Source organism: Ornithodoros turicata, chromosome 5 (assembly GCF_037126465.1).
Source record: "Ornithodoros turicata isolate Travis chromosome 5, ASM3712646v1, whole genome shotgun sequence".
NCBI classification, from domain to species: domain Eukaryota; kingdom Metazoa; phylum Arthropoda; class Arachnida; order Ixodida; family Argasidae; genus Ornithodoros; species Ornithodoros turicata.
Window position 1 is genome coordinate 82,769,058 of NC_088205.1, and position 18,084 is coordinate 82,787,141.

General features: G+C 45.9%; 2 protein-coding genes across 3 annotated transcripts; one reads left to right on the forward strand and one right to left on the reverse strand.

Annotated features, from left to right (window-relative positions):
- Window positions 1-86: 86 nt before the first annotated feature.
- Window positions 87-1,897, reverse strand: LOC135395013 (ankyrin-1-like). Its single transcript, XM_064626176.1, has one exon. The coding sequence runs from the start codon at window positions 1,580-1,582 to the stop codon at window positions 149-151; it is 1,434 nt and encodes a 477-aa protein (XP_064482246.1). The 5' UTR covers window positions 1,583-1,897; the 3' UTR covers window positions 87-148.
- LOC135395012 (protein cycle-like) lies at window positions 1,892-15,492 on the forward strand. Of its 2 annotated transcripts, none has more exons than XM_064626174.1 (7): window positions 1,892-2,062; window positions 8,485-8,852; window positions 9,851-9,940; window positions 10,410-10,716; window positions 12,084-12,225; window positions 12,285-12,507; window positions 13,756-15,492. In XM_064626174.1, exons 2-7 carry the CDS (start codon window positions 8,511-8,513, stop codon window positions 14,137-14,139), a joined length of 1,488 nt encoding a protein of 495 aa, XP_064482244.1. In that variant the 5' UTR covers window positions 1,892-2,062; window positions 8,485-8,510; the 3' UTR covers window positions 14,140-15,492. The 2 variants fall into 2 exon arrangements, with proteins under 2 accessions (XP_064482244.1, XP_064482243.1); XM_064626173.1 differs by lacking the exon at window positions 1,892-2,062 and adding an exon at window positions 2,522-2,871.
- The last annotated feature ends 2,592 nt before the right edge of the window (window positions 15,493-18,084 follow it).

Below are 18,084 nucleotides of genomic sequence, written 5' to 3' on the forward strand. Positions count from 1 at the left end.
TACACAACTGGCATAGCCGCACTGTACTGTTTTGTGCTCTAATTTCTACTACAATCTCGGCCGTCAGGACTACAGGGGGAACGATGTTGTAATAAAGAGCATATATTTGCGCCAGATGCACTGTACAGCAGCCAAAGCATCCAATGAGTCATGTCTCATAGAGAAGGTAGCGAACTAGAGGTGCTGGTAGGGGCGACGCCATGAGCTGATATCCCTTGGTCAGCAGCTGAGGACCCGTCACACCCAGCGCGGCACGGACACGTAACCGTGCTAGGTGTTTCAGAGGCCGTGGAGCAGACGACGCTTCCATCAGGATCTGACGTGCCTCTGGACCGAGCTGCAGATTCCTTTGAATGGTCGCCCGGTCAAGTCCTTCCGACGCGTCAATCACCACTTCGAGCACGTCTTCTTGTTTGAAGCGCGTCAGGCATCGCAAAATTCCCAGCGGGTGTTTCGCCTGCGGCCGCAAGACGGCGCGCGCGCCGAATTTAAGTAGCAGACGAACCAGACAGGGCGAACACGGAGCGTCGTCCGAACTGGCCAGGTACTCACCGAGCGGAGCTCGTAGCAGCGGTCCTCCACGTTCAGAGAACGTCAGAGCGTTGGGGTCAGCACCCCTTTCCAGCAACAGTTGCGCGATGGGGAAGCGCTGCGGCGCGGGAGCCTCGCAGAGCGCCAGGTGCAACGGGGAACCCACTATGGCTGACCCACCTGCGTCCGGATGCGCTCCGGCGTCCAGCAGCATGCGGGCCACTTCGAGCTGACCGCGCAGCACCGCAAAGTCCAGGGGTGTCGGATAGTGGTAGCCGGGTGGGACAGCAGCTTTGGCGCCGGCGTCCAGGAGAAAACGCACCGTTGCTGCGTTGCCGGAGAGCACGGCGTAGTGGAGTACAGTTCGGCAATCGTGGCGTTCGGTAGTGTCAGCGTTAACGTCAGCGCCGTGGGCGACCAGAAGGCGCACCGCGTCCAGTCCTTTGGGATGTCTCGCCGCCTTCATCAAGGGAGTAAGACCCGTGCGGTCGCGTGCGTCGGGGAGGGCCCCGTAACGGAGAAGTAATACCAGCGATCTCAGATCCAGAGGACTCACCAAGTTGATCTCGCATCCGAGAAAATAGCGTGCGTTCGGGTCCGCGCCGGAGAGAAGTAAGAGTTCGGCACACTCGTAGTGGCCGTTCTTGAGGGCCAGTCTTAGAGGCTCATCTGCTAGTGTTGTCCGCGGGGGATTCCCCAAGGGTTGTTTCGAGTTTGTCTTGCATGGTTGGTCCGTGAAACAGACCCTTGCCTGATGCTTTAGCAGCAGATCAGCCGTGTCCTTGAATCCGCGTTCTGCGCACAGGTGGAGCGCCGTGTAGCCAACGTCGTCCGTCGCGTCAACGTCGCATCCGCGCACCAAGAGGAGATTGACAGCTTCGTCGTAGCGTCGATAAGCAGCGTAGTGCAGCGGACGGAGTCCCTGTGTTACGGGCTCGTTGACGCGCGCACCGCACGCTAGCAGAATTCGCAGCTCGTCGAGTGGCGCACATCTGATGATCGAGTCTGCCAGCTCCCGCTGGAGGGTTTGTAGGCAAGGTCCACTCGGCATGCTTGCTGAGAAAGCACTGACGACGGTTGTTGCCGCGCGCTGTGTTGCGCTTTCTTCCGCTTGCAGGGCCCTGGGCCCGGCCCAACTGCGCACGACCGGGGGTCACGAGCATCCCTTGCGAAATGTAACAGAAATAGATGCCGCTTGCGCGACGCTGCACGTGACGTGTGGTCGTCTGACAGGCCACCGGCCTTCCCTCTTCGATGTGTTCCAAGAACGTAGTAAACCAGGCGAATCGTTTGTATTTGTAGCAGACGATATGTTGTCCGACGGGCGCACGTTCGGCTGCTTCGGCGGCGACCTCTGTCGGTCGCTCAGTTGTCTCCGACAGGTGGCGCCGTCGATGCGCCGTCCCACTTGGCTGCGGTGGAATACTGGTGTACCTGCGAGCGGTATTCACGCAGGTTTCAAAACCGTGGTTTGGAAGCCGTTTTGCGAGGGCCTTGTAATGGGCGTGCCTGGGTACTTTACCGGACACCGGTGAGTACGTGTTTGTTGTTGGTCGTTTGTTTTAGGGGCTCCCTAGCGCAGTGCGAATGTCCGCTCCCCCCTTCCTCCTCTGGCTGCCCCGGGAAGGAGGGAGCCCAGGCGATCACTCGCTCCTTTCCCCGTAGTCCATGTTCAACCCCGCTGGTGAATGTTTGGGTTTTTACGTAACAGACGTAACATCCCGTTTTTGTTTTCGTGCTACGCTGTGTTGCGCATTGCCTGGATTGATACGGGACAGGTTAATGAAAACGGAACGGCATCAGGTGATCTCGTCGAATGTTCGAGTGATGTTCAGGTGCGAGCAAACGTTTGTGAGGGCAGCCTGCCGGCACAAACATGTATCGTCCACCAGCTGTAGTCTAAAATGATGGCGTTCCGATGTTTGTGGCATTGCCGCTTGTTGCTCCGTCGCCGCGCCGTCGTCTGCGGTGGCGCTGCAACGTTTTGAAGCGCTCGCCAGCGCAGCGCTTCTTCCTTGAAAACGACCTTCTGTTCGCGACACGAACGATAGACGGCGATAAGCAAGGTGCGACTGCCACGTTAACGCCGAGTGACAGAAACAATCAAGCAGACAAACATAGTAACGTTTATATGAGTGGGCCGTGTTTTTCGGTCGTCTGCTTCCACGCGGGCCGCAGTTTTGCGGTTGCCGAGCGACGACGGCGAATCGATGCGCAATCATGACCGCAATTGAGCGCTCTTGAATAGTTCTTGATGAACTATGCACGTGCCAGTGGAACCCCCGCTGTCTTACGTCTCGGTCCTCACTCGCTGGACCCTGGAACCGCTACGAGGAAGTTGTGAGTGCCGGTTTTTTCCTCCTATGGTGTCTCCCGCGCCATTGAAAAGAACGAGTTTTCTCCACGCTCCCTGAGGGCTTTTTCGCGATTACCCCGCGAGTGCGTAAAAAAGCGGTCCAAGGACGGCCCCGTTCCTGCACAAACTTTCCCTTTTTTTCTTTCGAAATTCGTTCTTCATCTGACAGTGTTGGTATATATATGAAAAGTTGGCTATATGTTTGATTCCACGGCGCCGTCTGTTTGTATCACCACGTCGACAACACCGTCGACGTCGTGTTATCGCGAGCAATGCAGTCCTGAGATAAGCGCCCTTGATAACAGGCGACCAGTGTTCGAGGATGCGATATATATATATATATATATATATATATATATATATATTTTTTCACTCTGTCGTGCTCAAAGCTTTTTTATGCTCGGCAAATCTGCATTTATTGAAGTTACGAGCTTGACTGACCTCGTGAAGTTTGTAAGTGCTCCTGCACTTGTGAGTCAAAATTTATTTCTTAATAATAAAAATCCAAATTCTTCCCTCATGTTTTTTCACCTATCGTATAGTGTCAAATATTTATTAAATTTAAGAATATTTTGGCCTGCGTAACACAAAAAAAAAAACGTAATGAATTCAGATGCCATGGTAGTCAGTACACACCTTTGTCATCCGGGTAGTGATTTTCTGGACAACCGAATCAAGTGCACGGATGTATGCAGTTTCATTAAATTTGATAATACTCACACACACAAAATGATGATCTCGCTAATGTTATTTTTTTATAAATTTTTAGGGTTTCATTGCAGAACGTCATGTATTCTGGACTTTCCAACATCATCCTCCAATGCTTCTTTAGCCCAGGCTGAGAAGACTAGAAATATTTTCACGTGATTTATATACCCGACGCTCACATATCTACATATTGTGCCCAGTAGAAATTGGGCACATCACATGCTTCTCGGGATCCATCGCTACAGTCTGCCCACACCAGTCCCCAGTGACTATAGCCTCTGATCAAAAAGGGGTCAAAGAGTACAGAACAGAAGGCTTACATTGGAGGCGACTTTATGCCAAGGAGGGAGTCTGTTGACAAAGTAGAAGTTAATCGGAATAACTGGATAAACAAACAAATGTCAGCAAGTTTGTTCCTGATCATGCAGATCAGGCTTCCTTGTTTCCCAAGACAAGACGCACGCCAGCAGAACAACGAGCAAAGACTGATAGAAACAGTTAACAGATAATCAAAACTGTATGTTTCGGCACCCAATACATTGGACCGATAATCAGAAATGATCATCATTTCTGATTATCGGTGCCGAAACATCCTGTTTCTAAACTATTTTATTGAATTGTTTGCTATGCCGGCATGCCTCTCGTCTTTGGAATAAAGAATGTCCGCCCCCGGAGTTTGGACCATTTTCATCGTGCAGACCGGATAATGAGCTTTCCAGTGAACTGTGTTGTGGATAAGTGAGTACGGCTTAAATGACTCCTTTTGACATTATTCATTAAATATGAAGGTATTTAATGTTGAGACTTCAAAACAACATAGTTTGTCTGTCTTTTAGCAAGAGAGAGAGAGAGAGAGAGAAAAATGAGCAAGAGAGAGAGAGAAACGCTGCTCTATTACCTATGATCAAATATCATAAGCGTAGGACAAAATCCAAACGCTTGCTTGTTGGCTCACACAGCTGTTGTGTGTTTGTCCCTTCTTTGTTGCAAAAGATCAGCCTGTTTTCATCATGAATTTGTTATGCTCATTGTTTATGTTGTTGTCAAATGTAGGAGGCATGTTTTTTGAAAGACACTAACAATGCCTTCGTACATGTGACAGAACTCGTCGCCGGTAAATGTTTAGTGGCATGGCCAGGAAGCAGCTCAATTGTTCCCTTCCTTGAGCGGTTGACGCTTTGATTGCTCGGCGGGTACGCCATCTTCGCCGCGGAATGTTGTTAAACTTTGCACGAGGAAAATAGTACTACTAACGACTCTCTTCAAGGCTGCTCTCGTACTCCACTGCCGAGAAAACTCCTTTGTCATTCGAGCTGTGCGTTTGTGTTGCGGCGCTAATGGGATGGCTAGCCAAAGCTACGCTGTCAGATGCAGATGTGTTTGGTATGTGATGGGAAGGATTGTGCAAGGGTGTGTTCTTTGTTTACCTCTCTCGTAGACACCAAGTATGCCCTGTTGAGCACATTGTGTATAGCCCTCGAAACTTTCGTAGCCCTTTGGACACGTGCCTGGCCTTTTGAATAGGTTCGATAGGCCCTCTTAACTTACTCCATTGTTCTTTGGGTGAGCCGCACAATTGCTAATTTGTGTAGCATGGAGTTCATTAAAAGGGCTACATAGACCCTTTGAAGCATTGCACCGTCCTTTAAATGGCTCGTATGGTCTGTGCCGAGCTGTCGTACTACTGGTGAGCATGCGCTTCAATACGTCATAGTAATACTAGTAGCCGTAATACTGTTCTAGTACCTAGTGATCCGTGTGTCCGCATGCTCCAACGTTGTTGTGTTATTAAATAACAAATGCCAAACCACTTTGTGTTCATGCTGGGCACGTGAATAATTGATAACGCTGTATCTGTGGGAAAGTGTCCTAAATTGATGATGATGATGATGATTGCAGTTTTTATGGCGCATGAGCAACTAAGGCTATAGTGTGCCAAAACCAAGTATGTGTGGCAAGGTAAAACTATGGCTGTTCAATTAAAATCAAATTATCTCAGAATTGCAGGTGTAAACTACAGTAAAAGGAAAGGGATACACTTATAAAACATTTAAATAGCCCATATCTCTAGAAAAGCTAAGTTCTCATGTAGGGTAAAAGTGGTCCGTCCCCAAGCAATGGGGTTGGGTGAAAAGGCGCTCGATATCGATAAAATTCTTTAAAACGACGACAGCGGTGATTTTCGTGTAAAGGACATTACACAAATCCAAGAATTAATCCATCAAAAATTTAAAAATATATTAAATTAATCAACGAATAAGAGAACCCTTTTGTGCTACTCTAGGCAGTCTACCACAGTTCAAATCTAAGCTTGCTACAATAGTACCACTTTACGTATGGACCATCTAATCAAAGTTCAAGTAAAAAGTGCAATGCAACTTTTAGTGGGCTACCCATGCTTTTACAATGCGCAAACTACAGGTCTTCCCGGCGATTTTAATCCAAGCGCCATCGAAATTAATCCATGCCCCATAAAGTTTGCATGGCACATGGATTAATTTCGATGGCGCTTGGATTAAAATCGTCGGGAAAACCTGTAGTTTAAGCGTACATAGTAGATGCAGCAGTACAAGATAACCCCGTGAGTGTTCTCTTGCGTGTCTGCAATGGTTGAGCCACATACAGACATTTTTACCCTTTCCAAAAGGTCCAGCCATGCGTGGATGCATTACTTGGACGATGGCTTCTTTCTCGGATAATAAAATTACCTTCTTTCATATGAATAGTTGGTCCACATAGTCTGGCAGTTGGTAATGAGCTACTAAGGTCGGCCAAGGGTTTCAGTAACAAAAGACAACCGATTTTTCACCAGCATAAACTTTTACTGTCACTTTTCCTTTGTCCTTGTTTCGTCCTTTGGGTGTTGAATTGTGATTGATTCCCACATCTGTGTTCCTATGTCTTCAAATGCTGTAAAACCCTATAATTTTGCAAAACGAATTTTTTTGTGAATCTGGGCGCAGGACGCACATTCGCGGCCACTCAATTTCGTGAAAGCTAGATGCTAAAGTTTGTGGCCAGCATTGCGCACGCTTGTGCTGTAAAGCAGTTCAAAGTGAGTGTGAAACTAAAGTGTTTTTCGAGTGTCCATTTTTACTCAAAATTTTTTGCATGCCCTTACATTTTGCAAATTTTTTAAATTCGTGAAATACGTGAAAGTTAGGGGTGCACGAACAATAAGTGTAATAAAGTGTAAAAAGGTTCCGATGAGTTACTGACTGAGCTCGAACCACTTCGCATGTGTTGCACTGTTTCTCTGTTGACGTAAATAACCAACTTCTCACGGGACACCAAAATCCTGCTCTCCCATCTCTGGGATATCATCGAACATGACCGTGTAGCCTTGCAAACAAACTCTGATACCTGCCTCATCCTTTTTGGAGTTTGTTTCCCAATACCTTGCCTCCACTGTGATGGAGTGTCAAGGTAGGCTCTACGCTTAAACCAATTCGTAATGGCCTCTGATCCTCTCTCCCTAAACAAAACTCTGTCACGTGCCCAAAGTTTCAGCCCCAAGCTAACATTCACCACGGAATGACCAAAAAACGGTCTCTTCAGGTTTCACTCTGACAAGTACCAATCGGTGGTCTGCTCCATTCTGCTTAAATGTTGCAACACATACATCAGTCAAACTGACAGGTATGCCTCAACATGCATCTTGGAGAGCATGAAAATAATGATGAAAGTCACTGGAGAAGGTTAACCAGCTGTAGGACTCGAACACTTCTGGACACGTCTTCTGGATTACCGGTCCAGCTGGCTAACCTTTTCAGTGACTTTCATCTTTCATCGTTAATTTCTTAGGCAACTCGAGGCCTTGTATGTGATTGTCCCTTCTATGTTGTTCCAGCTTCAGAACATCAGTTCTCTCATGAAAATGTTCTCAAACACTCTTCTTCCTATCCCCAAACTTTAAAAACATCTCCACTCTCGTTCTAATTGTTTCCCCCACCTTTGAAAGCACCACAACTCTCTTCCATTTGCAAGAAACACTTGCCTCTCATTCGTTTGGAGGTCATTGCTGATAACCCGAATACGATAAGCCAGCCGTCAATCTCCCGTAGTGAGCCTTTGCCATCTTCTGTCCTCTCTGCTCGTTGAGTGTTTTTGTAGAGACGTGGAATAAAGTTAGTTTGCTGGTTTCAGTCTCGTGCTATCTGGAGCATTCTGTGTTCTCCTCAAGCTGAAGGAAATGCTACCCCCTTGGCCATATCCTTTAGGGCTTTAGAAGCTCCATTTCAAATATCGTAGACATGGAAACAATAGCTGAAATGAAGGATTACATTTTGCTTCGGCAATGCATGCGGGTGAATGACAAACAATGCACTGTACTCGCACTCCTTCCTTCCAGTCTTTTGATAATGGTTTCTTCCGCATTTTGTGGACCATACTGAAATGCCGTGCAGAACTAACACACATCGTGTCTGGTGTGTATGTGTGTGTGTATTTGGGGGGGGGGGGGTCACCACTGCAGTCCCCTTTCAGTACAGAAACTCTCCTAATGAAGCAGAAAAGTTGCAGGCAGTGTCACTACCACATCTCCAGAAAAGGGAAAGTGTGCACCGCTCTTTTACGCAACATAAGGTGTCGTCACGGTAGCAGCAGCAGCAGCAGCAGCAGCAGCAAAAGACGACGTTCGTTGGACTGCGAAAAAGGCGTCTTCTGTCTTTGTTTTGTTTTTGCCGTTTTGCAGCTGCTACGAGACGGGATTCTACGTCTGATTAAACCTGTTTTTCCATTTGCTCTACAATTTATGGCTGTCTCAGTCAACCGTAGGCAGCAGCGGTTAAGATAAATAGGGTTAATGTCAAATGATGCTTTCACTGAAGTTTTTTGTTTTGTTTTTTGTGAACACTATGTGATGTTCCTTGCACATGGACTTGTTGCAGGTGATACGGGAAGAACTGCATGCCCGATGACCATGCCAGTGAAGAATATTTCGGGGGGTGGCGGGGGTGCAGCTCCCCCTGCCACAGACCCCCTCAGCACGAGCAGTCGGCTGCAGCGAAACTTTGCCGAGAAGCAGCGGAGGGACAAACTAAATAGCTACATCAATGAGCTGGCGAACATTGTGCCCATGGTCTCCATGGCGTCCAAGCGACTCGATAAGACGAGCATCTTGAGACTGAGCGCGGCGCATCTTCGCTTCTACCAGACCCCTCTGGTATCCGGGGCTGACCGGGGGGGCAAGGTGGCAAAGCCCACAAAGTGGAGGCCAAAGTTCCTGAACGTTGATCATCTAAAAGATCTCCTGGAGGTAGGGCACTTCCTCCGATCTCATCTTCCTGGTGTATACAGTACTATTTGGTATGGTCATTATCTGATCTCCTACGATTGTTGCAGTTCTTTCTGACTGCTGGCTAAGTGCCAATATATTGTGCGTAGATTTTGCGCTACCGCAGCTGCACTCCAGATAAAAAACACTAAAATGGAACAGATCGCCACTGATCTTATTAGATCTTTCAATAATGTGGTTAAATTGGGGCTTCTAGTAAATTGGGATGGTGGCAGGTTTGAGGCATATTTTACGGCACATATTCCGTGTGGTTGCACCGTGGAACTCATCTACATCTGCACAGTCAAGTGTGAAGCTATACTAGGGCACCGGGAATTGTCTGCACTTGCGGGGACGGATGATGCGGAATAATTGCAGGAGAGCCAGTGGAGGTGGTTGTGTTTCCCCCTGTGGCCAGACACGGGCTTTATCAGTATGGAGTCCCGTGGGGTCAATTTGGCATTGAAGCTTACTTTGGAGAGTTGAGGAAGGGTGTAGAATGATGAAATCGTGTTGGAGGGTGTTCATTGCTAAAATGAGTGCTAGAGTTCCGTAATAAATTGCTCAATAGGTCACTTTGTCTTTGTGAAATTGCTTCATTGCAAACTCCAGAGTCCGCATACTTTTCTGTCGTCACTTATTTTGCGGGACTTTAATTGTGAAAAAGAAAAGAGAAGCCAAATTCCTGAAAATTTCCTGAAATCTTTAAATACTTATTTTATTCACTTGCAAGTGCTAGACTTCTCCCATTTTTTTGCTTCAGTTTGAAGTGTTTCACAGAAGCTAACTCATCAGTTGGTTCACATCAACTTTTGGTCCCAACATTTTAATCGAAATCATGGCGGTTGAAGAAAAGGCACCACCAGTGGGATTCGAACCCACGTACACACCCTCCGATCTCCACAACATTTTCGTTTTGGTTCAGTTCCGGTGCTTGAGATACATTGAACCACAAGGAGACAGTCTGTTCTTCCTTCTAGGTAGTTGAAGGATTTGTCTTGGTAACATCAACAACGGGGAAGATAATCTACATCTCTCCTTCGGTGGAACGCTATTTGGGCCACCAAAACGTGAGTAAGCATTTTGCTTTAAACCTCCACAAATGAGGTTTTGTCATCTGCGAACACAAAGTATGCATCGTGTTGTCCTCATTCTCTCTCTTTGTGTTTGTCCTTGGGCCATATGCCTAGTAGTGATGTACCAACTAGCCCAAATCTCGCCGTTGATTATGCATCCCCAGAGCTGGCTCACTTTCACATCTGCCCCACACAGTAGAAATGCTTAATCCCCATCAGCCCCGAAAGCTAATGACAGAATGCACAGGTGATGTGTTGGGATGCAGCTGCACAGGTACATATTGCATTGATGCATCCTTACCATGCATCTCTCCAATGCAGTGGTTTGATCCCCGCCGTGATCTGGCATTTTCGACCTCCATATTTGAATTGTTCGTGAGAACAATTACTTTCCATCCGCCTTCATTTGCGGAAAGTCCAGCCCAGTGACTCCGACTAACCTATACTGCGCGCCTCCCCGCAGATCGAGATGATCGGCCACTCCATCTTCACGTTCCTGCACTCTGCAGACGTGCAGGCGGTGCACGATTGCTTCGAGTCATTGCTGCAGGGACCCATGCGACGTCGAGGGGACACATACGCGTCTGACCGGTGTTCCTTTTTCTGTCGGATCCGAGAGCGAAGTCAGCCTCGCTCTGAGGTGCTCACCTACCAGGTGATCCAGGTGGTGGGTCACCTGACTGGCCCCGCTGAGGGCAATTCCGAGCAGGCGCTTGTGGCGTCGGGAGGAAGAAGCTTTCAGGATGAAGATGAGGAAGATGTGTCACAAGGTAAGGGCTGCCATACGATAAGGATCACATCAGGGGTGTGTCACATCAGGGGTGTGTATCACCTTAAAGGGGTTATGAAACCATTTCCCATCTTTTAAGAAGAAATAACGTCGTAAATATTGATTTATGTGTACCACACGTGCGTATCAGACAGTGAGGGCCAGTAGTTAGCTGCGTGTAGTTAGACTACTAGTTAAACTACCTGATTGTAGTTAAAAAGTAGTTGTTAATTACTTACCGAAATGTGGTATGCAGCTGCTAGTTAAACTACTGTTTCGAGTAGTTAGCTGCAGTAGTTAGGTTACTGCATGCGCCACTTACTTCCGATTTTGCCGCAAGCTTTACGGCACGATTTTGCTTCAGACTTTTACCTTGTTTGATGAGAACGGAGGTGCAGAGCAATTGTGCCGTGCATGTGTACTAAATCTTCTTTTATCGCTGCTTGTGATCCATATTTAGGTGTCTAAGAACTCTGTAGAATGGAATTGGTGTTGATGGACAACGTTAAGTAGTTGGAGATGTAGTTAAAATACATTGCAGTAGTTAAAGACGTAGTTTTAACTACCTCCCCTGAAAAGTAGTTGAACTACTAGTTAAACTACTCCATTGCAAAGTAGTTATAGTAGAAGTACTACTGTAGAAGTAGTTAGTGTTCACAGAAGTGTTCAGAAGTAGTTCATTCAGCTTTACAGGTTTGTTTTCCATCATTTTGTGCAACTGTATACTGTAACAGCAGATGCTATAGATCTTGAGAGCTCATTCCATTCTTGACAGCAAAAGAAATACAAAGAGCATATTGCTGTAGCTTCATGTGTGTTCCTTCCTATGTGGCAACTGAGTGTTGCCCCGTAATGATGTGTTTTTCTTCTTTATTGATTTTTTAATGATTGTTCATACGTGTATTTCATTTGTACAATTCACCCTTGTGCTGTCTTGTGCTGTCTCCTGACTTGGGGATTTGTTTCCCAATGTGAGAGCCCATACGGGGTGCTTTCCGTTGCATAGCTCATTTGCGTAGCAAAATTCGGGAATTTATATCTCATTATACGTTCGCTTCTTAGGGTGTTTAATAAGAATAATGATTTGGATAATAACTGGCTCCAATTCTGCATTCGCCAGAAAAGATGAAAAAGTTGTACTCGAAGTTTAGCTAATTAGTTACCCAGTAGTTGCATATGCTGTCATACAGGATGTCCACCTGGCTGTGTAACCCAGCTGCAAAAGCGATATTTATAACGATTAACGATTTTTCTTTTTATTTGACGATATGTCAAATAAAAAGAAAACTCTGTATAAATAGGAGAAAAGGAGACAAAGGGCATGTGAAAAGGCTAGTTAAAAATAGGTTCTGGTCTTCCTGGTTACAGGAGGGAGCAACTACCTGTTCAAAACATTTGTGCGCGTAGTGAACACAAGTCCGTACAAAGAACTGTCACTAATGGACGCCATCCAGGACGAGTACGTCACACGGCACAAGCTGGATGGCACCATCATCTTCGCCGACCACAGGTACGCCCCGCAGGTTTGCGGGATGCTCTCGGTTGTGACGGAGAAAGTGGAAATTGCAGGTTATCTACGTTAACGGGTCACCTGCCGCACGAAGTGCAGGGCATTTCAGCGCACAAGTACCTCCATCCAAGCGATGTGGCCATCGCACTGTTTGCACAGAAGCAGATGTTTGCCAACGATTCGGGAAAAGGAGTGGTTGTTTACCGGCTACGCACCCGGGATGACTCCTTTATTTTCTTGCGCAGTGCAGGATACCTGCAGTATGATCAAGCAACAATGCAGGTGCAGTATGTTTCCTATGTCTGGTGGCAGATTTCCTTTTCTGTTGACATACCAGTAACACATGGTCTTTCAAGGTCCATGAAAACCCCCTTTTTTTTCATCTTTCTCTTGTTCTCATGGAGCTGCTAGTGCATATTCTGCTTATCCGTAGTTGGAACCGTAGTTCGAAAACCACAGTTGGAACCGTAGTTGGAACCGTAGTTGGAACCGTAGTTGGAACCGTAGTTGAAAGCGTAGTTGAAAGCGTAGTTGAAAGCGTAGTTGAAAGCGTAGTTGAAAGCGTAGTTGAAAGCGTAGTTGAAAGCGTAGTTGGAACCGTAGTTGGAACCGTAGTTGGAACCGTAGTTGGAACCGTAGTTGGAACCGTAGTTGGAACCGTAGTTGGAACCGTAGTTCGAAAACCGTAGTTCGAAAACCGTAGTTGGAACTGTAGTTCGGAAACCGTAGTTGGAACTGTACTTCGAAAACTGTAGTTGGAACCGTAGTTTGAAAACTAGTTGGAACCGTAGTTCGAAAACCACAGTTGGAACTCTAGTTGGAACTCTAGTTGGAACTCTAGTTGGAAACCGTAGTTGGAAACCGTAGTTGGAACCGTAGTTCGAAAACCGTAGTTCGAAAACCGTAGTTCGAAAACCGTAGTTCGAGGCTGTAGTTCGAAACCGCAGGAGTTCGCACCATTTATAGTAGGAATTGGCAACAAGAAATTAACACCACCCTCTGTTCTTTTTTTCATTTCTCTCCTATGATCTTTAATATTCACTCATCTTCAGTCATGTTTGTGAACGGATCACTTTTGTGCAGTCCCCATGTATTATGTCATGTGATATCTGTAGGTTATAAATGTTTTTTCCGAAATGTTGAAGCCCCTGGTCATAAACTGCATTTTACATCCAAGACAAAATGACGGATGAGCCTTAAAAGGTCCCTGAATGGCCCTTGAATTTTTGTTGAGATTCACTGGGAACCATATTGACAGCATTCCACATCCTCAGGGATATGGACGTGCGCGATTATTTTAACTTCAGATATTCATCCAGATAACGTGCTGCTCAACGGGGCCTCAAAATGAAAAACTTAAAACCGTGAAACGTAAACCTGAAACCGTAACGGAAACAGCAATGGTAATAACCAAAACTGAAGCAGAAGCAAATATGTGCCAGCGGCGGAAACAAAAAAAAAAGATTCCGTCACCTTTCCCCAGTCGTTGGCTTCCACCCGTTAATTTTTTCCAACTGCTCTTTACCGAAGGTGGACCATTTTGTCTGCATCAACAGCCTGATGACGCAGCAGGAAGGCGAGAAAGAGCTTCGCGGTTTCTTCGATCGGTTCTCACCGCACATCACCTCTCTCACGGTGCAGGAACTCAACGAATTCTTCTCGTCGATGCAGGCGAGCACCCTGCGGCGCCTGCAGCGCGCCGCGGAGGCGCTCGGCCCTCCCGGACTCGCAGCCATCAGCCACGGGGGCGAACCGACGCCTTCTCTGGCGCGTGTGGTTGAACCCAACTTGTACTTAGGCTCAAATTGCCTGGTGAAAGTGAAGCGAGAACCGCACGACCTGCGGGGTGACGCCCTACTACACATGGACCACGAGCACCGGTTCTCCCCTCCAGAACCCCCGGACAACCAGTAGCCGTCGCTTCCCCGGTGTATTTGTACAGCTCATCTCGCCGTTCAGGTGTCATTCTTGTGCAGAAATCATCGTTCACCATGATGATGATGTGGGGCTGCCCGGTGCAATATAGAAGTCTGCAGGGACCAAAAAAAAAAAAAAAGAAAAATCCTTCGCTCGGAGTCCAAAAGTGCGTGGCCTACAAAGTGCTACTTATATTGGAAGGTGGGCCTTAGGAGAGTCGAAACCCGCTTCTTTTTTTTTTCCGTGTCTAGCCCAGTGAAGAAAAAGCGTATAGTTTTTCTTTGTTGATGTTGCAGAGATTATTTTTAGAGTTTACTTTTTTTTTTATTCGGCGAATCTCTCTACCTATATGTCATTACGGATAGTCTGAAGAAGGACCGGAATGACGCGTTGGGCGAGGGGAGGTTTGCCCTTCCTCAAGTACTAGGTGGAGCACTTACAAGATGGTGTCGATACAAAGCAGACAGCGTTAGAATTTACGGGTTTGTTACTCTGTTCATGAAGTTACTGATTGTGGCTTTTGCAGAATCAAATTAAATTAAAGAGAAAATTTTGAATAATCAATTGGCAGAGTTTATTCTGCGTGCCAAATAATCGAGGTGGCACAGGACTGGATTATGATATTATGCAGTTACTTGCATTAATTTATGAATGCACTATGTTGCATAAATTTAAGTACGTATTTATTGTGCTTAAAATGATGCCTAAAGTACTGCTGTCATAAAAAAAAAAAAACTTTTTGTCAAAGGAAGTACTTATTGCAGGCCATTCCAATTATTTTCGAGACTGTCCGTACAGCTGCACAAAAACTGGTCAACCTACACTTTCCTTTTTCGATCGCTTGAACTTTTGGGAGAGTACTGGAGGATTCTAGTCTTGATTGTTCAAAATAGGAGCGGGTGTGTGCGGGCCTTAAAGAAACGAGAGGACTATTTTCATACGACTACCGGCCAAGAGACTATGTCGTCTGCTCAAGGAACGCCTCAACCTTGCATTTAAGCACTGCTGCAGCTTTTTGGGGGGGAGGGGAGATATCCTCTTTCTCTGAGCATGTAAGGGTGTGTGTGGAAGAGGACGGTTACCATTGCCCCATTTTTTTGTTCAGTCTTTTTTTTTTTTTTTTCATTTTCATGAATGATGTGAAAATGTACAGAAGACTTATTTAAGAAGACGTTTATCTCCGAGTGTGCGCACAGTGCCAGTATTTCCCGCCGTCCGAGGAGAGGATGCTGGGAGAGCGTGTTTCTTTTTTTTGTGCAATTTAATATAAGGAGCTTTGTGCATGGAATGTGATAAACTGTCGAGTAAAAAAGATGTCAGTTCGATTGAAATAAAAAATGTACATAGACAGTGTGAGGGGAAGGGTGTTTGTTGGAAAACAAACTGATGCTGTCTGTATTTTGCCAAGGGACACGGTGTCTGGAGATTTCATACCATAACATCCCTCGTGGATAAAAGGGGTTGTCAGAAAAATGGCGCCCTGAGAAGGTAGCGAATTTCACTTGTGCATAGCAAATATACCTATCTATATAGCCAATAGTGCGCAAGGAAGGAACTCCATTAAGCTAATGGAATGCTGCCAATAAGTGTGCAGACCTGCCATTTGGACAAGGCCATGTAATACGCAGTAATGAGGCACAGAAAGTGCCGAGAAAAGGCATAGTCTTTGCCGAGAAAAGGCATAGAAAAGTGCATAGTCTTTGTAAAAACCCTATGCGTACTCACTTCACGAGCAATGTCAATGCCATCAGTGCTGCCAAAGTTACTAGCTGTCTTTGATTCAGTGCGAAGGAGTGCAAGTAATGTGCATGACATGGGGCTCCTCGTGCAAAGTACTCGGAGCCCAATGGAATAGAATAGTGTAATCCTCAGGTAGTGTCTCGCAGCACTGCATCGCAATTTTCGATTGACTATTTATAAATTGACTCGACGAGCGAAGACTGGCCTATATCGTAGCAAAATTTATTGTCTGTACACTCGAAGGTAAAACATTGCCACATTGTCTGCTCCACGGTACACAAAACGTTGAACGGGACGTCTGAGAAGGTGCAGCATTTTCGTGAACTCATGCTGCACCCCTGCGGCACTTTATCCAATGGAACGGTTGAGTGTAGTGCAAAGGCTGCACCTTCGCTGAATCGAATGCAGGAACTTTCACTTTTTATTTCCTAATTGAAGACAGTTAGTGTCATGCTTTTGTTCCATCAGGCCCTCTGTGTTTGGCTCAGAAGACTCTAGGAACTTGCAACATGACATAGGCAAAGATGGTGAACATTTGAACATGAACGCAACGCCATATTTCACCCAGACTTCGAGATAACTTGTTACTGTAACGAAGTTCCTTTTTTGATGACTTGTAATTTAACTCTGTACTTTTGCCCCGTGGTAACTCTCGGAGGAACCCTTTTCTTTTTCAGGTAACCTTTCCAAAGTAACTTAAGCTAAGTTCCAAGTTACTTTTAATTTGCTTTTCACTCACGTCCACATATTTTCTCGCTTTCTTTCCGGTTCTTTCATGGCATTTTGTCATAGAACGTGATATTCAATCAATGACAGTATTCTATTCAGGAAGTAAGAACCGCTGCCATTGAAATGAAGCTGAACCATTGTGCGCCCACAGGGAGTAAGACACAAAATGTTCGAATTGTTGGACATAAACGAAAACGATCTAAACGTGTTGCACTCCTCCGCAGGCAACTCGAGGTCGAACTCAACTGCTCACGCGCGCTGCTCCTGTGTAGTGCTATTTTGTGTCTGAAGTAACTTTCAAGTAACTCGTTCTTTTTAAGTAACTCCGTAACTGCGAGTTACATTTCAGGCTGAAGGACTTCGTTATGAACTTACGTGTAGTTACATTTTTCACACGGTAACTTAACTCGTAATGAGTTCTTTTTGATGGGTAACTTCTCAATCTATGATTTTACCGACATTCATTCCACTGGTAGGATGAACGGTAGTGTGCCTCCCACCTGTGCCAGCCGTTGCCAGTTGTGTGGTGGGCCATTACTTCATTTATTAAAATTTGAGAGCATCGTGTTGTTTGAAAATCATTCTACCATTTTTTCCCGCATATTCTGCGCACACTCAATTTTTCACTTTTCTGGGAGGATAAGTGGGCAAATTATGTTCATATTTGTTATAATTAAATCTTCTGGTAGCGTGCAATCAACACGCATTCAGAAAGAACGACATGACCAGGTTCTATGTGGACGTGATTATATGCTGCAGGTTATACATGGAACAAGACTAGTACATAACCAGATCAAGTGGCCAAATCAAAGAGAAGGCTGGCAATCATTGGTGGCTTTATGTCTTGAGAAAACAATGACCATGGTCTCACGATGGGAAGCCACAAATGATTAAAAAGGTTAAAACTTACACCGTACTACCTTTGCAACTTATTGATAATTATAATCTAAACACAGTTATAACCGGGGACCGGGACTTGATGCGCCAAAAATTTCCAAAATATGCATGCAAATATGAGGCGCGAAACGTCTAAATATGCACAGAATATGCAGAAATATTATGGTGCCGGGAATCGTCTGTGCAATGTGCAGACAGCTCTTCGTTGTGCTGTTCATTCCAGTCGAGAACGGCCCATAGAACGGCTGCTCATAGACTGAAACACTTTCGAGTCCCTTATTTTTTATCAAGCACATCTTTTAGCATTTCCAAGAGACACATTTCCAGACTCCTTATGAAACTATGAAGAAATTAGCGCGACAGGTGCAAAGTAACTCTTCACGCCAACATTTTCAAAAAGATGTTACGACACACAGATGTTCGCAGCATGTGTTTTTGTTTTTTCAGCACATTGACTACTACACACATGTTCTGTTTTGAAAAGTACATTCTGGATGCGGGGGCTGCTAGTGGAATCCACTGACAGTGTGGCACAAAGAAGCTTGAAAGCAGTGTGGTAGCTTAAATGTGTAGCTG